Source organism: Eubalaena glacialis, chromosome 8, assembly GCF_028564815.1.
Source record: "Eubalaena glacialis isolate mEubGla1 chromosome 8, mEubGla1.1.hap2.+ XY, whole genome shotgun sequence".
Taxonomy (NCBI): domain Eukaryota; kingdom Metazoa; phylum Chordata; class Mammalia; order Artiodactyla; family Balaenidae; genus Eubalaena; species Eubalaena glacialis.
In genome coordinates, this window is record NC_083723.1 from 98,830,107 (window position 1) to 98,858,078 (window position 27,972).

General features: G+C 37.7%; 1 protein-coding gene across 4 annotated transcripts in view; it reads right to left on the reverse strand.

The window, feature by feature from the left end:
- Positions 1-255: 255 nt before the first annotated feature.
- The window catches only part of TSPAN12 (tetraspanin 12), a 65,255-nt gene continuing 37,538 nt past the window's right edge, over positions 256-27,972 (reverse strand). For 3 of the 4 annotated variants that reach the window (XM_061197980.1, XM_061197981.1, XM_061197982.1), the window contains exons 5-8: positions 27,233-27,307; positions 23,392-23,499; positions 18,940-19,083; positions 256-1,841 (exon numbers count right to left, since the gene is read on the reverse strand). In XM_061197980.1, coding sequence (XP_061053963.1) covers positions 1,536-1,841; positions 18,940-19,083; positions 23,392-23,499; positions 27,233-27,307 — 633 coding nt within the window. In that variant the 3' untranslated portion in view covers positions 256-1,535. The remainder of the gene's footprint in view (positions 1,842-18,939; positions 19,084-23,391; positions 23,500-27,232; positions 27,308-27,972) is intronic. The other variant, XM_061197979.1, reaches the window with a different exon arrangement.

Here is a 27,972-nt window from a genome sequence, read left to right on the forward strand (position 1 = left end):
TATATTATATCAGACAGCTACATTATCAATTAGCTCAAAAACCAAACTTGAAATGTAAATGGGCACCTCTTTGTCATTTCTCAGTGAAGGCACATACTCTTATAGATTACTGTTGGATTTTGGAAATAGTTATTATTACTTTATTCAATCATTTCTTCTCATATTTTCCCCGTTGCTAATATTTTTGAATGGTGAAAGGGCTTACAATGTATAAAAATTAGACACAGACAAATTTTTACTCTCTAGAAAATATTTATTGACACGTTTTAATTTTCTTTCCATTTTCTGAGAAATAAACATAATACACAAAATACAGTAAAATGCACTTTTCCCATTTCAAATAAATATAGTTTACTCTTATAAAAAATTTAATAATCTGTGTAATTCACCATAGTATCTTAATCAGTGAAATAAGGCAAAGAAAATCTCTAGCTAAACTGTCACTTATTTTTATGATTCTCTCAACTTTTTGCTGGGGAAAAGGAAAACTATTCTCTGTAGAATTATATTGAGACTTGGAGACTGCCACTTCTTGTTTGGAGAAAGCAAAGATAAGTTCCTTTACAAAGTGTTTAGTGTCAAAAAGAGTGTCAGTTTGGCAGAAAGATAATATCCAGGTCTTTGCTGAATGAACTAAGTTATATGTAAACTTTTTTGTTAATACTTCCTAGAGACCAGACTACATTCTGAATTATAATGATTCCTTTGTATCACACTAGTCATTTTTCAAAATTAGTGGTTAAGTATTTAAATTAACAGTTATGCATGTAATATAAACCCAAGACAGAATTTTAAAGCTCTATTAACAGGAAAGGTTAAAAACAATGCTTCTATACAGGACGAATGTATCCATTTCACAATTATTATGCTTAATGTTATAAGAACTGAAATCTACTGAATTATACAGACTTAACACAGACTCATATACACATATATCCCTGATCAGTTTAAGACAATGTTGAAGTTTGCTCTTGTAAGTAGTAAGAATATTTTTATTAACCAGCAAAAATCACGTTTAGGTAGTCACCAATCTTCAGAGTGTACTTATGTATAGTCTATTTACCCTCAAAAGAATATATCACCAAGTAATAAAAGTCATTAGTACTGTCTAACTTCCTATGTTAGCAGTTATTTGGAACTTTATATACTAGCAAGCTTATGGAAGTGAATCAAATTTACTGTAGCTCCAATCCCACAATAGCATGGCTCGTTTACATGGATGCAGAAATGCTGATCAAACTATGCCAAAGCATAAACCTCAAAGCATAACTGTGTCCAGTAAAAATCTTACACAGGCTATAAAGTGGGTATTAGATCAGTCCTCACCATTATAAAGGGCATCAACTATTGTCCAGGTGGTGCCTTATAATATATATACTTTTCCCACTTTCTTTTAAAGGCTGGAACATTATGTGCTTGGGTATCCTTTTATGGCAACATTTTTATTTCTACACATTTCTGAAACAGTTAAGTGTGTGCTCAAAAAATTCACAAGTCCAATAAAATAAATTTGTGGTTTCCTTCTTTGACAGTCTCTATAATTCCTCCATCTCAAAGTGTGTGTTAAAGCTGTTTGCCATGGATGTGTGTTCAAAGATCCTTGACAGGCTTGGTTTCAACAGTTCCACTGAGTGACAAGGCAGGTGCTGAGTGGTGTCATTCTTCAGGGCCGTCATTTGGTCTGTCCCAGGCTCCCTTCTATCATAGTAGAGAGCCCAGAGCAGAGTAATGGTGAGAATCATGGCCAGGATCTGTGTCACTCCAATGGAGATCCCCAGAAACCTGAGCACCTGCAGCTGTTTGGTTCCTCTCAAAAAAGAATACATCTTCTTCCCACAACCCTGTAAAAGAAATAACACAGTCAATGTTACTTTGGATGTGTTACAGTGGGTCAAAATAGTGAAAGCAAGTCATCTGTATCAGTTAGTGGAACCAAACGACTTGAGTTATAAACTTGAAGACAGCGACTCTCAACAGGGAAACCTATGAGTAGCTGGAGGAGAGATAGAGGTGTGCACTCTTTGAAAAGCCTGCCCATGTGATTCTGAAGAGTCTACTCCTTCTGCTGGCTTCCCCACAATCTGAAATTGAGAACCACTGGTATAAAATACAACATCTAGGGCAGGGGTTGGCAAACTTCTTTTTGTAAAGGGCCAGACAGAAAATCTTTTAGGCTGTGCAGGTCACACGGTCTCTACTGCTACCACTCGTCTCTGCCACTGTAACAGGACACAGCTATAGACAGTATGTAAATGGATGGATGTGCCTGGGTTCCAATGAAACGTCACAGATAAAAAGACAGTAGGCCAGATTTGGGGCTTAGGCCACATAGATGGCTGACCCTCTGATACAGACTGATCTGAAATTTTTGAAAATAATGTGTCATTATTATTAATATTTGTATTCACTGTTTGATTATAGCTCATCTGGTCAGAGATTTTTCCTCAAAGATCAAGAATGTTTCCCCAGTCTGTTGCTGAAACTTGCCAGTGAGTGGAAATCGATCTGTTGCCTTCCTCCTACTGCACATGTGTGCACACACTTCTGTCCACTGCCTGTAGCAGAAATACACATGGGGGGATTTCTGTCATGACACCAAGTTTTAATTCTACCAGGTAGGGGTTTGAAAGGTATCTTTAGCTCCCCTTCAGGCTAGAGACAGCTGACTTCAAAAGATTAGCAAGGTTTCTGTTTGTGCTTAGTTTTAAGTACAAAGGCTAAGGAGTGCCTATGGTAGATATAGAAGAGAATTCTGAAAGAAGAGGAGAGGAGGGGGAAAAAAGTAAGAGAAAGAAGAGCCATGACTGAGGAAAATGGGGGGCAGGAGGAAGCAAAGAAAAGAAGGTAGAATGGGACTAACAATTGCCATAAGTTACCTATTAGGTGACCAATGCATGGGCTACTTGCCCTGTCTCTAGTGAGCCCACAGCATAGAAAAGATAATTCACCCTTCAAAAGGGAAGCTGACTTTAAATTAAAGTGAAAAATCTAGAAAAAGTTAAAATTATAATAAAATTCAAGAACTCTGAAGATTCTGAGATTTTTCTCTATTTGGATGGTAACAAATTAGCCTGCAACAGTTTCATGGATGCTGCAGAAGACAGAGACAAAGGGCTTTATTACTTATAGCAATAGCAATAGCCAGGGTACATGCCAGCTCCTCAAGTCCCAAGGGCAACATGAAGAAGGCCAGATGATGCCTGCACACACAGAGGATTACATTATGGGAAAGGAACCCTAAGCTTAGGGAACCCTAATATTTTATAATGGGCAGTAAGTGCACCTGCCCCTCATATTGGAGAGAGACATTATCTTCATTATACTAGACAGTAAACAAATCTGCCCTCTTCTCTGAAGGGAGACACTGTCTATCTTCAAGGCTGTTTTCTATGCAAACACCCTTGAAAAGACAGTCCAGAACAAAGGCAGCCAGTGTCTCTGCTTGTAAGGCACACAGAAATGCAAGAGACCCATGGAAAATTATCTCCCAACAAGAACTCGACTTTTTGAAGCTTTTATTCTGAGTTTGGGGTAAAAGTGACTCAGTGCTTACCCTGCTGAGGCAGCCACATGAATAAAAGGAAATTGATAATTATTAAAATAACTGCCTCCTTGTTTTATTCCCCAGATTCCATAAGTAACTAAATCAAGGAAAGCAAGACTATTGAATCAGTTGCTAATTTGTGCATTATACTGGAGGAGAGGAATGAATAATATGTAATTCTTAGATTTCCAAAGACACTGATCAGTAAGCGTACCCTAATAAGCCATTACTCTCAAGAAATAAAAATCATGTAGAATTAGTCACAGACCCATTTCAATAACTACCTTTTTTGGTATACTATGTAATGCAAATTAACAGCAAAACATTAGCAAAGTTTCATCAATTTCACCAAAAAGGAAGTTAAAATATTTATAATTAATACTACTTAACACTGGTTTAATAAAATCACTTCTCTGGTCTTCATACCTATTTAATACATACACACGTGCGTGCACACAGGCACACACACACACTGTGGGAAACCAAAATAGATATCACAATCTCCGAAGTTCAAATATTTTTCAAAGAGTTCCACTCAGGTAGTCTATCAGAGCCCATTCACTCTTATGCTTATGTGTAATTCCAACAGGCATCCTTATAGGACACCATATAGATCATGACCTGCAGAGTCAGAATTGTGAATTCAGATCCCTCCTCTGCTACTTATAAACTATGTGACTTTGGGAATGTTACTTAATCTCTCTGTGCTTCAGTTTTCTCATCTGAAAACATGAATGATAATAGTGCCTACCTGTTTGGGATGTTGGGAGAATTAAATGAACAAGCACATTTAAACATTTAGAATGTGATCTCCTATATGCTAAGAGCTCAGTAGGAATCAGATGTAACTGGTACGTCAGCCCACAGAAGATTAGAAAGCACAAATTAAAAGAGATGCAAAATCTATGAAAAGCAGGTATTAAAGGACAAGAAGGAGTACAACACCTTTTTAGAGTATAAAATACCAAAAGCACAGCATTGTGTCACCACCGAGTATTAATGAAACAGTCCTTGCCCACAAGAGCCAACGTGGTGGTCACTGTTTCTCAAGACAGTGACGTAACTATCCAAAATGATTTTTGCCACTGAGATGATAGATCATGAGCCTCGTCATGAAGCAGAGAAATCTTTAACATAGTTTGAAAAGAGACACACCAAAAATACTTAATTAAAAGGGTTTAGCTTCAGACATTTGGGAAATTAATTTATATTAACTTATCATTTAACATCATTGCTAAGTAATGCAGCACCAGATCATCAAATCCATCTTTAAAGAAATTGATATAAAATGGCTTTGCATTGTTTAGTTGATTCCTTAACTATGTTTTCAGTATTTATTACAAAGATGGTTCTTTAATGAATAAAGAATCAGCATGGGCATACCAATATGTTGGTAATAATAATAATAAATTCCACAATTAAAGCTAAACTACTCATGAAATACATATGCTAATGATTCAACCCTGTGAAATGCTGTAAGTCAATTACTGTTTGATTTCTACCTTTTCAGTAGTCCCTGGTGCTTAAATTTTACCCATATAGTTCTTCCTATTGGTATAAGATCCCCACCCCTTTAGACTAATTCACTCTAAGCTGAATGTGCAGAAAAGGTAATTTTCTTTTAATCTGTGACTAAAACAAAGCAGAGATTGATAACTAAGCTACAGTCTACTGTGTTTCATATTTTGGCATCAGGTAAAGTCTCCTTCAATTTTATTTTAAACAATCACATTTACCAAAAAAAAAAGGTACAGTAAATTATATCATCTAGGATGGTTTGGGAATGTGATCTATTAGATAACACTGAATGTTCTAGAGTGGGAGGGGAACTTGGAAGTCAATAATTCAACTTTCTAACTTGTAAAAATATGGCTAAAAAGCACTTCTACAGTGCCATCCACAAAACTGGCAGAGAAATGACCTCTGAATAGCCTCTCCCCTATATAAACAATGAAAGCACTAGCAAAAATTGTAAGAATCGACTTTTTTAGAACTCTGGAAATTAACCAAACACTTGCAGCAATCTGGGGAGCATTTATTCAAGAAAAGCACCTGAACCTCAGTAAGAACAGCACGCTTTGTGGCATTTTAATTTGCCTTACTCCCATCTCCCCTCCCCAGCTCTGCAGGAGCCTTGAAAATAAACAGCCGACGATTATGGTAAAAACCCGTGGTCTGGCAGCCACCAAAGGCAACAGAATAGGGTTGGAGCTCCTTCAAAGCCCCATTCGCAGAGAATTGTCATTATTTGTCCTATCTGGTGGTTCCCTGGAAGAGCTCACTTGCAAGGCTGTCTTTATTTGACTTGACTTGCAGCTCAACCAGGGCGACAGCCTTTTCCCCTGGGAATATTTGTCAAAAGCATTTAGAGGTAACTGTTCAACACTGAGGCTGCCTGAGGTAGTGGATAACAGTTGCACACAATGGGCTAGTCAGAAGTTTAAAAGGAAAAACTGGAGAATGTGAAATCCATAGGGGGTTTGGCAGAGCTCTAACATGTTTGTGGGGATCTAGAAAGTTCCACATGTGAGTAGAGCTCTGCTCAAGCCCAGGGCTGTGCACAAGCTCAGGAAGGACCTAAAAAGGCCCAAAGATCTCACTTCTGGTTAACCTTGAGGCTCTGTACACCCTTGGCAAAGTCTGGGAGATCTACTGGTTCCAGGTATCTAAAGGAAACTTCAGTTCGTTCATTAAGTGACCACTAAGCTCAGTGAGCCGAGATTTCAGTGGTCACACAGGACAGAGAGTACAGACTTTACAGAATTAGTTCAGAAAAGTAATTAATGAACAAACACAAACAACAAACTTTGGGGAGGGGGGAGAATCTGATTTCCAAAGTTGCCACATTATATTATTTTAAATGTCCAGTTATCAACAACAACAAGAATTATAAAACATGCAAAGCAACAAAAATGTATGGCTCGTACACACACACACACACACACACACACACACAAGCCATCAAAAAAAAAAAAGCTCTTCTAAAGAAAAGGACTCCCTGCTTCTCTAGACAGCCCTTTCCACACGTGGACAACACTAATTCTTAACAAGCATTTCCCTGTTGAAAACTGTCTTCCTAATAAGGATGCACTAGTCCTAATTCTGCTCTTAAGTGACTTGTTTTCCATAAGGTAGAGAGCCGTATTTGAAGTGTCATCACTTTCCCTTTAACCACTCACTTCCCTAAGCTAAATATTCCTAGCTCTTTCATGTTTTCCAAATATATACACTTCATCATCCTGATGATCTCTTTCTGGATGGTGTTGATTTTGTCAATGTTTCTTTGAAAATAAAACTGATTTCTAACTCTAAAAAACTAGAAAATGCAATGAAATATTAAGACAATCCAGGGTGTTGTGAATGGGTTTGGATGCCAGTGAAAAAAGCTTTTCAGTTCCACCAGAAGAGTGGACATGGGATTGTATCAATATTGCTCACAGTCAGGACCTGGCCTCCTTAGAGATCACTGGGCCCGAAGATTGTCTCCATGTTGAGGTGGGCAAGGGTAGTTTATTCAAAGCAAAGGTTCTAGCTAGACTCCTCTATTTTTATAAGTAAGTCAGTCTTATTACTTCCTCATTTAGTTTACAAAGATAACCCCCAAACAAGACAGAATTTTAGTATTTAGTTTAGTACTAAGTTTGTTATCAGAATTCATTACATTATATTTTATTATTCTCTATCAGGAACTCCTCAGAAAGAGGTGTTATCTACAGATTATTTAAAATAAATGAAATCAATTGATGTCTCTAGGTACTCTAAATTGTATCCAAATGTCAAACCAGACCACCAAATTCTGCCACGCTGGAATGTATTAACCTGTGCCCTTGCATATTGTTTTCCACTGAAGTGTATTTTAATGTTACTGAAGAACACCATAAGAAATTTCTCTACAAAATTTGTGAAAAATAATATTGAAGATATTTTCCTAGATAACTTAGAGTAGTAGATATAAAATCCCACTTGAAAAAAATATTTTCGGATTTTGCTCCCTTTGAAAAATCAGAATACTTGCCCTCCAAACATTAAAATGATGCAGGTGATTATGTGTCATTTCACCTGGGCTTTCAGAAAGCTCAGGGGCAAATACGAAAGTCAACCACAGTTATCCCATTTGCCTTCACATTAAGCATGTCTAATTACTCTTTCCTTAATCCTGACTTTCCATTGTTATTTATGTAGCTTTCCCTTCCAGTTTTATCGAGCTATAATTGACACACAGCACTGTATAAGTTTAGGGTGTACAGCATAATAATTTGATTTACATACATCATGAAATGATTATCCCAGTAAGTTTAGTGAGCATCCCTCATCTCATATAGATACAAAATAAAAGAAAAAGAGGAAACATTTTTTCCTTGTGATGAGAACCCTTAGGATTACTCTCTTCACAACTTTCATATATAGCACACAGCAGCGTTAATTATATTAATCATATTGTACATTACATCCTTAGTACTTATTTATCTTATCCAATGCTACTTATTTGTATTATTCATCCATTGTATCCTTTTGTTGTATGCTGCATTAAATCCTTTAATAAAAACAGATACAAAGTATAAATATATTAAAAAAAGCACAAATTTCTCTACACGGCACACAATTTAATATTTCTTTGGTAACTTAGGAGGCATTGTAGAAACTTGCAGCATACTAGGTATCATGCTGAATTCCAGTGAACTATTTGCACAATTACTTAAGGATTAACTTTCCAAAAGAATACTCCTCTTCCCGAGAAGACAGTATTTTTCCAGATTTCTGTGTATAAAATAATTGTCTGCCTCAGCCACTCTTTAAATTCTTCGTAGAAGCAGCTTCAGGGTTTACTGTCCATTCTGCATCACCCTCTTTGAAGTAATTCAGTCTGAACACAAGTTGTGAGCTTATTCTGAGCCAGTGAAATAATCATGCATAAGGTTTACACTTTTCAGTGTAAACTCGGATGTTTTTGTTGAAAAGCAAGACACTAAGTCTAGAGAAGAAAAAATGGAAATATGTCTCTAAAATCTATTGTACTGTTCATAGATATTTAGTTGCATAAACAAACATTTCTGTTGAGTGGGTCAAAAGGGGAAATAGAAATGTTAGAGTTCAAAACTGCATTCCATTTCACAAAGGTTTTTTTATTCAAAATAGGAAGGAACAGAATTGCATTTATTTCCTTTTCTCAAAATAAAATACTCTGAGTTGATTTATCCTGAATATGTTTTCTTCCTAGATAAAGCCACATTAATAACCTCAGATAATTCAAAGGTACGATTAAGACAAGTTAGCTAGTCTACTTTACTTGCTGCAATATTAAAATTCTGGTCAACTGTAAATAACAACACTACCTTTTTATCAGAGAAAAATCACTAAACCCCATATTTCCTGGAATCTAGTTGAAGGCATGTCAGGATGCCTCATTTCACTTGAGGAAATTATACACTTGAAATTATTCTCTGATCTGTCTCCAAAATGAGTTTCTAAAATTAGAAGAACCCCCGTGGCTTTTCGGTACTCAATATTCACAAGCCACATCAAAAAATTAGGCAGACTTCTAATGTGCTTATGAAGATAAAGTATAAATAAAATCTAGGTGCCAATATATGCCAGTATTGATATTCCTGTCATTGATTTTTCATAATAAACATAACTCCCAAGTTTGAAATGACTGTGTTAATTATCAGGTACAAATATATAATATTCAGACCTATTTATTTGAAAATTGAAAGCTGAGTGAGAGCAGTTCATGAGTTCATGAGCTTTAAAGAGGTTGGAACAAAAGTCCTCCACTGATAATCATAAGCTCTGCAGGGAAATAAATCCTTCCTTAAAAAAAAAAAATTCAACAGCAAGTAATAAAATTCACTACAGGATTTTCTGTTCTCTTAAGAGCAAAGTTAGTCAAACCCATACATAAGAAATGCAGTAGAAAAAGTCTTCATGTATCTCAAAAAACAACAGGCCCTCACATCTCATTTAATCCTCACAAGTTCCCCATTAGAGAAGCACAATCCTCAAGTTTAAATGACTGTGTTTATTGAACATTTGTCATTTTCACCAAAGATATGTGGTTATAAAGAAACTAGCTTCAGCAAACTCAAAAGGTGATATTCTCCCTAGGGAGGTGAGGTCCAGGGGCAGGCGTTCCCTGCCTCACTGAGCAGAACACGTACAAAGCCCTCATCAGACGTCTCTCACTGCGCCCTTCTGGCCCCTAAATATTTGTCCTTAAGAAGTGGGAAGGTGTGAAAACAAGCAAAGTGGGAAACCACGTGAAGTCCCCAAAACCTTGACCTAAATTCTACCTTCAGCCAACACAAATAGAACTAGAAAATGCGTATTTTCCTGCATTACTAGCAAAATTCAGGGCAATTTGGTTAGTTAAAAATCTAATCATAGATCACTAATTTTTCTATTTACTCTAACAAATAAGTTAATAAGTTCCTGTTATTGTCATTAGCTACCACCATGCATTGAAGATTTGTGTTTATTATGTGCCTAGTGGTTTGCTAAGGGTTTCTTAAGTAGCTCTATTTTTATAAAACCATAACGAGGTAGGTACTATTATTATCTCATTTAATAGACAAGAAAATTATTGAGGTTTAGAAGTGAAAAAAATCTATAAACACTCAGCTTGCTCCTCACCATGTACTCCACATCTTGAAATTTTAGTGCCTAACTGAAGTATGGGCTTTGGAATCAAACAGATCTGAGTTTAGACACTTACTACCTCTATGAAATTGGACTAGGTACCGAGTCTCTTTGTGCCTCACTTTTCTCATCTGTAAAATGGAAATAATAATACTGTACCTTCACAGAAATGTTTTAGGGCTGAAATGATGTAATGTATGTAAAATGCTTGCTCACAGAGTTGTGTATGTGTCTCCTATTTGAAAAATCCAATGTGTACTTTTCAATCCCTAATTTACTTTAACTCTCAGCTATTGCTGTAGTAGATACTACAAACCCGCACTATTCTAAGGGTTGTAAACATGCTAATTCACTCATCAAACAACCTGAGATGGGTACTCTGGTTATCCTCACTTTACAGGTAATAAAAATGAAGCACAGAGAGGTTTAAAACTTGCCCAAGGTCACACAGCTAATAAGGAGTAGAGGGAAGATTTAACCCAAAGAGTCTAGTTTTGGAACCTAGCCTTAACGTCTGAACCACGTTTCCTCACTAAGGAAAACTCATTCTTAGAATCCTCTCCTTTGACTTTAAGGACACTGCTTTCCATTTCTTCTCTACCTACAATAGGTGCCTTCTCCACTGCCCTTATGGGTTTCCATTTCCCAACTTCTGTCCTCTGCTGCATACCTTACACCATCTCTTTGTGTGGTCTTACCTCCTCCTGTGCGTGTATTGCCTCGTACACACTGATAACACCTGGAAACTGTCAGTCCCCCCACCTGCTCTAGGCTGTTCTCTGCTCTTCACGGTAGGTAGCATTTTCTAGGGGAACACAGTCTCCTAGCCAGAGACCACATTTCCCAGCCTCCCTTGCAGCTAAGCACAGCCATGTGAGCCAAGAGAATGTGAGCAGAGGTGCTGAGGGCAGAGCTTCGTGCACTGGACGTTCTCCTTCCTACTTCCTCCTCCTCCCAATTGACTGGATCTGGAGGAAAACAGGGGCAACTTTGGAAGACAGGTGTCATAAAAGGTGACGCTATCTCACCCCTGGGTCCCTGGGTGAACTTGTGCAGCAGGGCTGTCTGGCAGCCTGGACCAGCTGAGTGGTGCATGAGAGAGAAACAGAGTCCTACCTCATCCAAGCCATTGTATCTGGAGTTAGCACTTTCCCAATTAGTGCACACAAAACCCAGATCTCTGGCTGAGTTCCGTCTCCTGAGCTTCATACTTCCTACTGAGTTTCTGCACATGGAGGACTTGACAGGAACCTTAAACCCAGCATTTTCAAAATGGAACTAATCAAATCCTATCACTCCCCTCAATGAACAGCTTTCTCATCTCTCTAGGGTCCAAGTCAATGTCAGGTGTCCTTGTCCTTGCACCTTCCCTGTCACTCGCTCCCCACACCCACCCCAATCATCATTCAGTTCATTCTCCCTCTTAAATATCTTTCATATTCATCTCCTCCTTGCCCTCCTCAGTGGCACACCTGAATTCCAGCCCTTATAATCACTCACAATGAATTACCTGCACAGTTTCCTACCTGATTTCCCCCACCCCCCGTCAAGACCCAATTCTCACCTCAACTCATGCTCCACAATGCCGACCTAATGACTTTTTAAGCACAAATCTAAAATTGTTACTTTGTGCAGTACTTTTTCAAGTCAAAATATTATAATGGCTTTCATATCAGTACCTTCTAAAGGCAAAGTTTGCAAGTCTCTACTAATAAAGCACAAGAGGAAAAGTTGTTTGAATACTGAATAGGTAACAGGAAGCTCACAACTGAACTATGTTGAGAAAGAGAATGAAAGAAAAGAAGGCATTTGTATACCTGAAGCAAAACGGGCAGAATAGTTCAAGGCCTGATTAGATCAAGTGAAGCTTGAATATAAAAGGGATGCATCCCCCCTCCACCAAGACCAAACTCGTCCTACAGGGCTTCAGATGATAAAACAGATATCACCCCAGGTCTGAGTCACCCTGATCCCTGCCAGCAGTTACGCAGGAGATAATGAAGTCAGCAGAGAGGCACGAGGGAGGGTCTTTGCCTTTATACAAAAGAACCCTGAGAATGGAACTTCTTAGGTATATTCCATCTAAATAACCACTGGGCTTGAAAGCTGCCTATAGTTCACTATCTGGGCAGGAGATTCTTTGTGTGTTTATCTGAGAATGGAGCTTCATTATTAATAAATCAGAATCCCATGACAACTCCGTTCTCAGTTTTACTTTCCTAACAACGTCTCAAATTTGTGAACCTGTTTGTCGCTCCATTCGGCAACGACTCACAGACTTCAGGATAAAATGCCTGCGTTAGCAGGACACACAGGGCTCTTCATAAGCCAGCGTCTGCCCTGTCCAGCCCTCCTCACGCCTGTGCTCCCGCTGTGCTGTCTTGCTTCCAGCTCTAACTCTGCACCATTGCCTCTGCCTGGAATGCCCTTTTGGGCCCCATACCACCCAAATGATTTCTGCAACTGGCTAACACCTGCTTAGCTTTAAGATCGGAGGCCCAGTGAACTACTACCCGCTCTGTGTGCTCCCCCGCACATCTCAATCACAAAGACAGCGGCCATGAAGGACTGCCCACCCAGTGTCAGGCTCCTTCCTGTGTCCCAATCAAGATCATCTCATTCCTACCTCTTCTTTTAGCCACTGATGTGAGGATCATTTCTATGCAGATGTGATCAAGCTCACATCAGTGCGACTGGATGGTACCTGGCCAGGGGCCTAAGCTGTTACCTCTTGCTTCCTGCCTTGGGCTTCTCTTTCAACACTTGCCCCTAATTTTGTTTGTTTGGGGTGTGGAAATTTACTTGGTCCCAAGAAGAATCTCACTAGCAGCTTAAGAGCAGGATTCCCTGGGAGAAAAATAATCCGTCCTACAACTAGGTAGAGATTGCCATAAGGCCACACCCCCATTTCCCCACCATGTCCTTTTGTACCCACAATACTCTGTCATGTTTCTTCCTCTGGCTCAGAAGTGCTGAGATAATATTTCTACGTGTAGGATGTTGTGTGTGAAAATTATAAAATAAAAGTTGTTTCTATTAGTCAAAGCAGACATATAGTACTGACTCACCTTTCTAATTCTAACAACGATGTTGACAGGGGAAGAGTATTAATAAAAAGTGTTGAGGGCTGAGATACTTCCCCCCAAAATTGTACATGGATTATAAAACAAATATCATTTGCCAAGGACAGTAGCGTGCAACGGAGATGGGTGAGGAAGGACCTCCAATCTGGGTGAGGGCTGAATTCTTAACTCTCAGCTCACAGAAAGGTTAATACACAACTGAGAGAATAAAAACCTCAGACAAGCCATCCCACATGGTCACCATGAGCTGCCCCAGCTTTAACCTGGGGGAGCACCCCTGCATGTCCATTTACTATCTGTGAGCATTGGAGACCTATACACACCATCACCATCTGGGTTCTTCATCTGGCAAGTCAGGACTCAGAAAGATCGCATCCCCTTCACATTCATACCCCTGCCCTCTTCCATCTCTTTATTTGTATGTAGAGGTTTTCTGTTACTCAGAAAAGAAATAAACAGCCTTCTAAAGAGGCAGAAATGGTGTGGAGCAAAATCATTTGCCGCAAAGGAAATTATTAAGAGTATTTGATATTCAAACCCAATACACCATGGAACATATCAAGACTAAGCGTCCAAAGAAAAAGTGTCCCAAAGGCACACAGCTTCGTAGAAACCATCTTTCTGTCCGGCCCTTACATAACCTCTGTGAATAACTATTCTGAAGAAGCAGTCAATCTCTTTTAACAGTAGTTTTTCTCCTAACTACAAAACAAAGAAATGTGGTTTTGGAAGTATATTTTACTGGACTCTCTCCCTCTTGGTTTTACATTTTGAGTTGGTCCATTTGAAGTAGGGCCTGTTGTGAGCTTGTTTACATCCACTTATTTTTCTTGAGATGGCATACAGAGGAGGAAAATGCCATTTCAGTTTCTTTCAGGAGGTGTTTTCGCTTCATTTCCTATCTTAGAGCAAATACTGTAACTTCCCTACAACTGTGGTTCTTCACACTTTTAGGTGTGGAGCCCCAAGAAAAGCTGATGAAAGCTGTGGGTCCTACTCACTGAAAAATGCATATAAAATATCAAAAAACAAGTTCAACAATACCACTTTTCTCTTGAAGCCCATCCAAGAACACAGGTCCATGGGCAAGGGGTTAGAAGTCCCTGTTCTACCAAAACTTTTTTTCTACCAGCCTTCTTTATTCTTTCTCTCTTCTTATTCTCCAATCAAGTCTAGAACTTTAGTAACTGATAGGATGGAAAACTCGGCAGGTGAAAGAAGGAAGAGACGCATCTCAGTCCTGTATTTTACCAACTTAAACTCTGAGTCTGAGGTTTTCTGAAGCCAAGTCTCATACCCACTATTTAGAGAGTGTGGTTACACAAACAGTCCCAAAAATTGCAGGGTAGGAAGCAGTCAGGAATCATTGGTCCAGGCCACCTCCAGGGGGGCTTTTACACTGTAGTTCCCTAGGCTAAAAAAATACTCTTCAATGGATCTTTGCATGGCTGGATCCTTCTCACCAACTGGTCTCGGTTCAAATGTCACCTCCTAAGAGAGCCTGTTCCTAACATCCTATCTTAAATAATTCCCTCACCAATAAAGCCATTCTTTAGCACATGACCCTGTTCAGAGTCTTCAAAGTGCTTACCGCCACCTGAAATGATTTTTTATTGCTGTTCTTTTCTTGTTAAATGCCTATATGCCTAACTAGAACATAAGTTATACTGGAGGAGAGTTTTTTGTCTGAAACATTCTCCATTGTATCTTCAGCGTTCACAATAGCACTTGGAACCCAGTAGGTACTCAAAACTGTTTGAATGAATGAATGGGATAGAACCAAATTGAGGGTCAGAGATAGTTTTATCTATGGATTTTTAAATCTGTACTTTTAAACAAGTGGATAGCTCACTATGGATATTTGAGGAGCTGTGTGCCAAACCCAACAATACCACTGATGGAAATGTTTTTAAAATGTGCGATTGTTGCTATATTTCCGCTCTGTCATTTTTCACAGATTTCAAATATGTCATAAAATATGACATATGGGTCAGGGACCATGCAGGCCACCAGATGGTTGAGAATGATTTATTTCCTTGATTTCAGACTACTGAAGAAAGACTGCAGGAAGAAAGTCAGTTCTTATCTCTAAGCTTACAGAATATGAAAGATAAAAGGGACCTTGAAGTTCATCTAGTCCAGACTCACTCTTAATTTAAAAATCCATTCTACCCACCAATGACATAGTTATCTGACCTTGACTTTAATATTTTTAGTGATGAGACACTCACGATTTTACAAGAGAACCTTTCTCACAACTGGAAGGATTTTGATGAGCAAGGTCTTCCGTCTATTGATTCAAAATTTCCTTCCTGTAACTTCTGGCCCTTGGAGCAACAATGAATAAGTCTAGTTCCTGTTCGGAATGATGAACTTTGAAATATTTGAAGACCTCTAAAATATCTCCTTTCAGTGCTTGTTACTTCAGAATAAATTTCCCAAATACCAACAGCTGTCCCTCACTTGTTCACCCTTTCAGACCCCTCATCTTTCAGGTGGATGATCTCTGGGCACACTGCAATGAGGAAACGTAAGTTCTCCTGAGCAAAGTGGAATTAAGTCTTATTTTTAATGATGGATCTAATTGTACTTCTGCCATAAAGCTACTAAGTGATCCACTTTTGTAAGTCAGCTGTGCATATAATTATGCACTATGTTACCAATATCAGCATCTGTTATTAGTTGTAAAATGCAAAAGCAGATTACTCTGATATAATGAACCTCTGTCTCTGCTGGAAGTCTGTCTAAAGAACATCTCGTAACTGATAATGTCAGCTTGCTTTTCAAAATCTTTTGATGAAAATATGAGAAAACTTTTAAAATAATATGGGCCATCAATTTGTACTTGCACAATAGTGCGGTTTCTTTTCATCTTAAAATTCATGCAACAAGCAATTATAGACATCCTGAAATTAAAGTGTTTCATTATGAATACTACTAGCAAAAGTGAATTGCATTTTTAAACAAAAAAATTTTATTAAATGTTTAATTGACTGCTTTTCAACTAAATAATAAAACTGAAGTGAATCTGTCCACACTCAGACTTTGTGGGAAGATATGGTAAATTCATTCATGTTTTGTCATTCTCAGGATCAATGTTGGTTATAATCATGTTACCAGTATTAATCACTAAAGAAAGTAGAAATTATTATATATGTAGCCCAATAATTCCCCATATTGACTTGCCACCCCTAAAAACTAACAAACGGATTAAGTTCACACTAGGAAAGTGGATAGGTTTCAATTCACATGTCTACACTTACATCTATACTGTAATCCTCTGGGGTTTTTTGGTTTTGGATTTTTCTGCAAAATGGTTTATTATCCCAGGAGGAGGCTCTCTCTGGGGCTTACATCTTAATAAATAAATGTCTGTCTGCAATCATCTGTTTTTTAAAACCTAGTGGTAAGTTATAATGTATTTGAATATCCACAATTACATCTGCATCTAATATTATCTTAGAAATATTAAGCTTGATTTCCTGTTTTATGAAATCAATAGGACTTTAACTGGTGAATTGTTAGGTGACCATCCCTACTACAGACACCAACCAATATTTACCTTTCACTCAGAAAAAAAAAATGTAACATAATCACTGAGGAACTCAGAGACACTGACTCAATAATTCTTCGTTTAATATACAATATCTTGTATATTCCTTTTCATTCAAAGCCAAAATGCTACTAAGCATAATATGTTTAAAATGATAACATCCAAACACAATACTTCCCAGTAGTGTGAGGCATGACTATAAGTATTTTGATTATCTTTTAAAATAAACACCTGAGTTATTCAGTTGCTTCAACAATTCTTGTTATGAGATAAATTTCATCCCCTCTAAATTCATATGTTAAGTCCCTAATCTCCAGTACCTCAGAATGTGATCTTATTTGGAAATAGAATCCTTGCAGATATAATTAGTTAAGATGAGGTCATACCGGAGAAGGGTGGGCGCCTAGTCTAATATGACTGGTGTCCTTATGAAAAAGGGAAATTTGGAGACAGATGCAAACAGGGAGAATGGCATGTAAAGACAAAGGCAGAGATCTGGGTGATGCTTCTACAAGCCAAGGAACACCAACGATTCCCAGCAAACCACCAGAAGCTGAGGGAGAGGCATAGGCATAGATTCTTCCTCATATGCCTCAGAAGGAACCAACCTTGCTGACACCTTGATCTCAGACTTATAGCCTTTAGAACTGTGAGACAATAAATATCTGTTGTTTAAGTTACTCACTTTGTGGTACTTTCCTGCCCTAGAAAGACTAACACAATTCTGAATCTCTTAAAGATATTTGGCACTCCTCTTTGTGGCCTGCCTTCAGAGCCCAAAGCACTTTATTTTGGGTATCCTTAAATGTAGCAAAGGCTTGTCCTCTAAGATGAATTTTTTAACAGTCAAAAGTTATTCATCTCTAAGACATGAATGAAATGAAACATTTGTGTGGGTAATCCAGCATCTTTTTCAAATTCATTAATTTACACTATAAATTAATAAAACTGATTTTCGTGCATCTCTACAACTGACTTTGGCAGGCAGCCTGAAAGATGTTTTGAACAATAACAGTATTTCTAGGGAAAAACAGATGTGTGTGTGTGTATTATATTATGAATGGTGTAAATTGTTACTTTATGTTAATATGATTTGTGGTACCCAGATACTTGACTGGTGATGTATCTGGGAAATGATCCCAGCCCATCAGTCTGAGCAGCTTGCCTTCCACCTGATGTACATTTTGAGCTTCCATTCTAGATCAAGACTACAATAAAACCTTCTATAATGATGGAACTGTCTTATATCTGTGTTGGCCTACACAGGAACCGCTAGCCCCAAGTGGCTGTTGAGCCCTTAAAATGTGGCTAGTGCAACTGAGGAAATGCAATTTTTATTTTATTTTATTTTAATTGAAATAGCCACTTGTAGCTATTGGCTACTATACTGGAATGGTGTAGTTCTAGATTTTAATTTGAAAATAGGATTCCCCTGCTAACAAAGTTTGAAAATCACCATTAAAAATGAAGGAATAGGAAAGCTTCTGCTAACAAAGGAATAATGGATGATTCTGATGAATTCTCCCGGAAAACATAAATATGCAAGTTTCTTAGCCACTTGATAACTGACTTTAATTCCACTGAGCATCTAACTTCATTAAATCAGCTAAAACTAACATCACTGATCATTAGCCAGCAGGGGGACCTGAAGAGTCGAGGACAGCATTTTCTCTGGAGAGTGGAAGGGTTTTTTGGGGTTTTTTTGGGTTTTGGTTTTTTTGGTTTTTTTGTCCACCCCCCGCCCCCATGTTTTAGTCTATATGGAAGCCCTAAATACACATTCTGCTCAAGAACTGCAAACCTTGTCTTCCCGAATGTCCAGAGTTAGTCACACACTCTGCATGTCTGTTTTTAAAGCGCTCTTAGGAAGTGGCAATAGGGCTTGGTTCTAGACAATACAGTTCAAAATCCAATTAATTCTAAAACCTAGTCTTTCCAAATTTACTTTGTTAAAATGTGATTAGTATTCAGATTTTTGTATTAACTTTTAGCTTTGTCCTCTTTCTCCACATTTCAGAGGAAAAAAATTTTCGGGTCCCTCATATTTAGACAGAAGAGGAAAATTGCATTGGCATGTTGTTGATTCTTTACTGCCATGATAAGCTAATGACACATGGCCTTACCTCTTGATAAAGGTCACTGAGATCTTCCTGGTGGGCCTGTTTGGAACATCCTGGGAATTCCCTAACACAACAGGAATCTGGGGGCCAGTCCATTTCTGTCATTTCCAGCCAGTCGGTGAAATAGACAACTCCACAGCACTTGAACTGCAAAAGAATGACTGGTCAGGCTCAGAAACAACAAAAATATTTTCTTAACTTATGGGAGACTGAACGTTAGATTTCTTAAATATTTGCACCCAGAACTAAAGTCACTTCTGTCATCACCTAATGATATGTGCACATTTTATGTTGACAACAGAAATGTAAGAGAGGACTCCATAATGGAACACTTCTGAACAATAATGCCCATAACACATGAAGACAGATCAGGCATGACTGAGTCTTACCTCCCCCCGAATGTAAAATCCTCTATAAGTGATCATATAGCAGCAAAGTTAATACACACTAACAAAACAAATAGCTGAAATCTTATATTTAACATTAAACCTCTAGCTACTAGGGAATAGTTGATCAATCTATTTGCATATTGCCTAGTTACCAACTTAACCGCTTAACAAATTCAAATATTATATTAAGTTTCCACAATCTCTGTAGAAAGATTTTTGGCCAACAGCCCACATCACAGAGATTACCCAACTTGATTCATTAACCAGTAAATTTCCAAAAATTTCTGAGATGTAGACATAGGTTTGGTCAACAAATTTTTATTCAACTGAGTGAGAATCTTGAAAAAAACTGTCATATTCTATCACCATAATCTCAGAAGAAATGATGTGTCTTTAGTGTCAATAAAGTTGGATTTAAGACAAACTATGTTGTCTTTGTTTCTTTTTAGTCTCATTTCACCAACTATTAACAAAAACCTTCTCTGGCCAAAGTTTAGAAACCCTGCTTAAGGACATATGTAGATTAGATTCAGAGTAATTAACTACGAAAACTTTCTGTCGTTGGGTAGAGGGTGGTTACTCTTCCATATAGTCAAAAACAAGGGTTATGTATGGGCAGTCACTGAGAAGAATTTTGCCAGGAGTGACTGGCTTTGCAAATTACGTAGCCTAACAAATCAACCTGTGTTCAGGATTAACACTGTATTGTAAAATATCACAATCCACCATTTCAAAATTTCAACTAAAATAAACTTTAAAGAATTCTGAACTTCTTATGTAAAATGAAACAAGGAAATACAAAAAATGATTTTACATTTTTTCACTCGCTTAAATATCTAATTTTTAAAGAGAAAAAAAAAATGGTCATGAAGAACCTAGGGGCGAGATGGGAATAAAGACACAGGCCTACTAGGGTATGGACTTGAGGATACGGGGAGGGGGAAGGGTAAGCTGGGACAAAGTGAGAGAGTGGCATGGACATATACACACTACCAAATGTAAAATAGATAGCTGGTGGGAAGCAGCCGCATAGCACAGGGAGATCAGGTCTGTGCTTTGTGACCACCTGGAGGGGTGGGATAGGGATGGTGGGAGGGAGGGAGACGCAAGAGGGAAGAGATATGGGGACATATGTATATGTATAACTGATTCACTTTGTTATAAAGCAGAAACTAACACACCATTGTAAAGCAGTTATACTCCAATAAAGATGTTAAAAAAAATAAAAATAAATAAAAATAAATAAATAAAGAGAAAAAAATCATCTTGAATACTATAAATGATGAAATACTGATGCTATGAGTAATACTAAAATTTTCCAAGAAACTTAAAATAATTTTAGTATTTCCCTCTTATAAATTTGTTCTAAAATCCACAAATATACCACAAACATCACCAATTAAGTCCAACATAAGTTAACATCATGTATTTTACATAAGTCATTGAGTATCCATAAAAAATACATGTAGTAAAACGACCACTTTCTAAAGATCATAAACTACTACCTTTCCAAGCCAGTCTTTCTAAATCCTTGCACACAGAAGAAACCTACTTCTCATTTCCTAATGTCATGTGTTTTTCTGTGTTGCTGACGGAAGGACAGTTCTTGGAACACGTTCACTCCGTCCACAATAGAACAGCCCATTTATCTGGCCTTGTCAGGAAGTGAGGTGCTCCACACAAATGACTTTTCCAAATAACTTATGCATAGCATGTTCTGTGCCAAATGCTTTTTTTATTTTAATAAGTCACTGAGATATTGTTGCTTTTTACATGGTTGTTTTCCTTCATCAATAGAAGATACTGAATTGATACTGAAAATTTTCCTGGAAACTCACTTAAGCAAACTCATTCTTCAGCCACACATGACTATGGTCTACATCTCCTTGGAGTCTTGCTGCCTCCTTTTAGAGCCACATTGTGAGATGGCGCCACTCTTCTAACATGCTGTCAAATCGGAAAATTCCACCACCATTTTACCTAAGCAGGACCTGAGGCTCTAAGGAACAGCACAAGTAAGTTGCCAAGATCACAGAGCAGCCAGCGGTGGAGGCTATTTGTTCTCAAGCCTATACTTCAACCTCTATGTTAGAATCAATAAATAAATACAGTTTTTAGCATCAGTTTTTTAAAAGGTATTAAATAAACATCACTAGGGCTTAAGTGAGAGTCCACTAAAGTGAAGTACATGCCCAGAACTGCACCAAATGAGGAGTCAGGAAAACTAAAGCCTGACAAGGCTGCTCTACAATTTATTTTGGGAGAAGGTGGTTAGCTGAATTGTGTCCTTCCGCCCCATCACCAAAATTGACGGTGAGGTTCTAACCTCCAGAATGTGACCATATTTGGGAAGAAGGTCTTTACAGAAGGAATTAAATTAAAATAAGGTCATAAGGGTGGTCCTAATCCCATCTGACCTATGTCCTTATAAGAAGAGGAAATTTAAACACAGACACAGAGGGAAGATGACGCAAAGACACAGGGAGACGACTTCGGCTGTCTACAAGCCCAGGAGAGAGGCCTCAGGAAAAAAGCAATCCTGCCGACGCCTTGATCTCAGACTTCCAGCCTCCAGAGTTGTGAGACAATAAACTTCTGTTGTTTAAGCCACCCAGCCTGTGGTACTTTGTTATGGCCGCAGCCCTAGCAAACTAATACAAGGGGCTTTTAAAAACTCTTTCAGGAGGCCCGGAGGTCCTCACCACCTCCTTTGGAGTGAAATAAGCCTACGATGTAGAGGAGGGAACTTACCATACAACAAATCTAAAAATATGTGCGCTATCATTTGTAGCGCTGTACATTGTCTACCTAGGGTGGCGCCCTCTTTCTACCATTAGAAAAAAACTCATTTTGTTTTTTAACCTGGATTATCATGGTCCACATCACAATTGTCAGAAAATAAAGAGCTCTGGGAAGCTTCCACTCTGGGCAGTAGCTGAACACAGCTTATTATAAATTCCCTAATGCTTCACTTATTTTCCCTTCACGTTGTTTTTAGTACAAATGAAGAGTAAACAAACAAAGTCAGGAAGCAGTTAAATAAACAGGAAATCTGTGCTGTAATGATAATTTTCACCATCTCAACAACTGTAACACAAAGAGCCAGATTTGGAGATTATCCTGGACTTGAACCTCTGCCTGTATCCAAGACAGAGTAACTGAACAGGGAGCAGGACATCTATTGTGCAAGACCCTGATTCTCAAATGCTTTGGAGCCCAGCTTTAAATGCCAGTAAAAGAAAGAGATAGACTTGGTCATCTGGGAATGTCACTCCAATCGCAAGGAAACTGCTTGGGAGAAGAACTTAGTCTGAATCAATGGTTAACTTCAAGTCACCAGATTTTAAACATCTAAATATAGTCCCTGTTTGAGAAGATAATGGGATGCAGTGCTATATGGAAGGTGGGTAAGAAAAGCCAAAAGTACTTAACTTTGTAATGTTACTGTTAATAACTATCAGCTAAATGAGATCAAACTTATGATCCCATTTAATCTTCTCAACACCTGGAGGAGATAGGTACTTTTATTATCCCCGTTTTATAGATGAGGAGACTGAAGCTTAAGGAAGTTAAGTAAATTACAGAAGCTCATGTAATAGTAAGCAGCAGAGCCAGAATTTGAACGAAGGTCTTTCTGACTAGAAAGTTCATACTTTTAATGATATACTGAGTCCTAATTCCCAAATGAGACCCATTATTTTAAATTTTCAAATGATGTTTAAATTACAGATAGCTCTAAAAGTCATGAAAAATTATCCATTCAAATAGACCTTGGGTAATTATCAAGGAATTCTCATTAAAAAAGGAAAATGTAGTTTAGCAAAAGGGCTTTTAAAAAATTCTAAAATATATGTGAACCGTGGGAAATGAAGCGGAAATGGTGGAAGAAAAGCAGGGCATAGAGCTACTTAAAGTATTTCTCAATAAAGAATTACACCAGTGGTAACTGAATCATCGGCTTAACTTTTCAGCACAGGGAAAATGACCAAAGCCAAAGCTTTGAACACTTGTTTTGAAAGTGTGCCATTTATTCCATACCCTCTACCTCAGAAAAGGTAGCACTTACCTCTCTCTGAAAAAAATTCCAAGCATGAGTAAGCCACCGGTATCTCGGTAAGCCATAATTTGTCATTCTGGCTTTCAAAGTGACCATGTCTGACCACTGTACTGGAACCTAGAGATAGAAAAGACAAAGTATCAACAACTGTAACGTGCAAACAGCCACATTCAGACACAAATACATTCACACAGACACAATCACTCATAGACTCATCCACATACTCACACTTACTTGGAATGTACTGCCATTGCCAAACACTACCTTATATTTGTATTTGTTTGTGGCTTAAATTAAGCTCAGGGTTATTAAATACTTATCAAACAATCTCTACTTGTAGATTTTTGTACTAAATGAGGAGGTACTTCATATTAAGCAAAATAATGCGAAATCACTTAATGCCGATATCAAGTTCAAGGAAATCACAAACAAGTAAGCTATATGTTCTATAGATACACCTGAAGAGCTCCTCATAACAAGTGATCCCTGCTGCAAAATGCCCTTTCATTTGATTTCGTAATGCTATGAAATGGTTCTTTGAAGTGACTGCAGATTATGGTACTAAAATAAAGGGAGAAGAATTAAGGGAAAGAGTTCAGCTCAAGCCAAGCCTCACTCTAGAATAAGTCTGTAAACTTTTCAAAAATTGGATTTTAGAGGCATGCTAGAATTCTAGAAAAATTGTTCTGAAATTAAAGCATTTTTTTGTGCTCTGCCTCTCAAGGCACCTAGCACCATGTCCCTGAACAGTGTTTAATCATGACAGAGTTTCAGGTACACAACACAACAGTTGGCAAGAAATCTAATCAGCATATCATGCTATGTTTTATGTACAGTGCTACAGGAGAAATGGGGTCACACAAATCCTAGTCTCTCCACACGTGTGGCATTTATTAAAGTAACTCTTGGGAAACTAGACAGACATCCACACCTGATCTATGGAGCAATACTGACTGGGTTAAGTCAAGCAAATTTGACACTAACTTAAGATTCATATTATTTTGAAATCTTATTTTTAAAAATAGTAATATCAATAGTAGTTTAAAAATTCCTGGCCACAGAAAGTCTTCATTTTGTTCCTTTGTTAATTTTCTTTTTCATTACTTGGAAATGTACAATACAAAAGAAAACACCCCAACGCCTGGGCACACAACTTTGTTCCCTAAATAATGGGCTGACTGGGTATACTGTGTGTTCATCTGGTTCCAACAAAGTTCAGAGAACTAACCAAAGTTCAAGCTATTCACTATAAATTCTTATTATCTCATATCCTTTTGAACATAAAATAAATAGAAGTGAAATAAATTCTCTAGAAATTTATAATCTGAAACAGTTAACATTATTGACAGATTTCATCTAGAGAAGGAATGATGAATGGGAGGTGAACATGTATACAAAAAACAGAAATAATGGGAAAATAGGCTGCCTGATGCCCAATCTCTTGATTTGATTACTAGAACAGTCTTATTTTTAATTTATTTTCCAAAATAAATATAAGTTGTTTCCCACTTGTGACCACAATTGATCTGAAGCCAAATATAGCAAGAAACACAGGCAGTCACTGAGGTTCTGGCACAAAATACAGTGCTCTGGCCATAAAGGAAAACACACATGTATTGGCTCCTTGCATGGAACAGAGAAGAGCACAAAGCCCATTCTACGCAAAGGCTGGATTCTGCAAAATTTGGCAGCTCATAAACTTTAACGGCACTTTTCATTCACGCTGCTATTAGCACAAAGGCAACAACAACGACAAAATTCTGACAAACGTTTTCCCTAAAGGACTACTTTCCACATTTCACTTTTAAACAGCCCTTGTTTTATCCTGGTGACTTAATGGGGGAAGATTTACACAAGCAAAACAGTGATGTATGCCTTCAGCGGGCACGGCAGTGTACACCCATCTAGTACCACTATGATACTAAAAAAATACTTGCAGATCGCCCCTTCACAGAATAGAAGCAAGTATCTAAAAAAGTATCAATTCCTTTCTGTTTCCTCAAGTTCCTTAGAATTATATTAGAGTCAAAATATTTCCTTTCAAATACCTTAAATTAATTCATTTCAAACTTGTTATAATTTAGGAAATTTATCAAACATTAGTATGATATAAACACTGTTCAAGCCATTTTTTAAATCCACTAGAAAGTAAACTCATTTTTAAAAACCTTTTAATTACCAAAAGAACACAAAAGCTGAGATGAGGAGATCAAGAATTAATTATACAATTTACTACTCATTGCTTGAATGTTAGGGAGATCCATGTGTTTATTGAAATCAGAAAAAAGTAATAAGACACCGAAACTGAGTCCCTGGAATCAATCATTTTTCATTCCCTTAATATACCAAGTTTCTAGGGATGGTGTGAAAATATGATTCTCAAAGACAACAAGAGCATTCCTATTGTAATAGGAGATTTTGTTTTAAAGATAGTGTTTAACTTTATATTAAACTAGTTAGAACCTGCCCTGACTTTTCAATTTTTAATAGAGAAAAAAATAACCATAAATTCTCTCTTCTTACTAAGAGTTGTCACACATTGAAAGCATGAGTGTTTTCAGAGGGGTCCAGCTGTGTAGCAGTGCCAAAGCATCGTTTACATGTAAACTGAAGTATGTAGAGTACCCACTAGTCTGTAATTACCACTTAGTATTCAAAACGGTGTCACAGTGCAGTAGCAGATTCACCGTAGAATCTTTAATAACTGCATCAGTACCAGAGATGTCTTCAATTTTCTTACACAACTGCCAAAATGTAAAAGAATCTGCTTCATGGGTGGTGGTGATGTGATGAATTGGGAGATTTTGATTGACATATATACACTAATATGTATAAAATAGATAACTAATAAGAACCTGCTGTATAAAAAATAAATAAAATAAAATTAAAAAAAAAAAAAAAGAATCTGCTTCGCTTCTTAAGAGCTCTTAAATTTTAAAATGTTGAAGACTGACCTGGGGAACTTGCCACAAATGCAAATACCCAGTCCCTGCCTTTTCCTCTACTCCGATCTAGCAGCTCTGGCCTAGAGCCCTATAATGTGCGTTTTAAAGAATCACCCTGGTGGACTCCTGCTGTAGACAGTCCGAAGACTACATTTTGGGGGAAAAATAACATCGTCTTCCTGAAACAGAATTACTCTACGAAGCTCACAGTGGAAAAGTCTGACCTGCCACCACGAAAACAGCCAGACTTCACAGACATGCAAAGGTGCTCGACCTCATTGATAATCAATGCATCAATTTTCACCAAAGAAGTGAGCAAACATTAAATAAGTAATAATGCCCAATAGAGCAGAGGTGAAGTGTGAGTGGTAAACCGAACATGACTGGTAAAATCTTAAGATTAAGAAACTCTTATTCTCATTCATTCTAACACACACTTCTTAATTTGGAAGATGGTTCGGCTTGCTGCAAACAGAAGGTACATGTTTCCTAGTCATCAGTGTACAGCTGCAGTCAGCATTTTATAAGGTTTTCATGTAGATTTTCAACTTTTCTCAAGTCCTGTTGCAAATGTGAATATTTCCTATTATACACTCAGAAGATAGTAAAATTATTTTAGAACATATATTATTTTTAGTCTATTATATCCATGTTTAAGCAATCTGTGGAATTAAAGATATATATAGGAATAGAGGAAACAAAAAATTACAAATTATGCTTTGGAACTATGCTTCAGACACAGAAAAGAAAATGCTACATTTCAGAAGTATTGGGAATATTCATTGTTACCAGATAGCATGAACATTCAAATTAATAATCATGTGCCTAACAACTCCAGAGTCTCTGATTTAAAAGGCTGAACGAATATTGTTTCAGACTGTGGTTATATCCCATTTTGAACTCACCATAATTTCCTGCTCATATGTCCAAACACCACAAGCCAGTTCTACACAGAAAATGACAAGTAAACTTCCAAAATACTGCAGAAGAACAGAAAATGAATGCTGTTAGGATAGAATCAAAGTAAAATATGGTCATCAGAGACAAGCTAAACATTATTCAGTGTTGTTTATCCAAAGGACCAGAAAACGGAGGCACATATTCAAGAAGCGCCCTCCCTTGGGAGCAGATGGGGAAAATTTCAGCAAATTTTGGGACATCGGCAGACGACATTCAATACTCACCTAAGTGGGTCGTTTGGAGAGTGCTCCATTTATCCAATGCTTTCATAACTAATTCACTCAATGGATAAGACCACCTCATTTTACAAACGAAGAAATTAATGTGAAAAGTATACAAGATGACTTGTTCAAGAACGTGCATAATAAATTTTAGAGCCCTAAAGTGACCACTGCAGCCATGTTCTTTGTGCTCTCCCTTGCCACTTCTCCAGTCGTGGAGGTCACTTTCCAGAAGTAAACAGTAAAAGGGTGAGAAAGAACAGGCTCTCTGAAAGTTCACTAATTCCAGCAGAATTAAAACAACTCCACTGCTGTCAGGAACCCTCCACTCCATTTATGGTGCCAGTCAGGGTGGGAGGATCGGGTAGTGATGATTATTGATTATTCCTCTTCACTGGAATGACAGCTCTATCAAGGGCAGAAATTTACTGTGTTCCTTGTCACAAAGTAGGTGCTCAATAAAT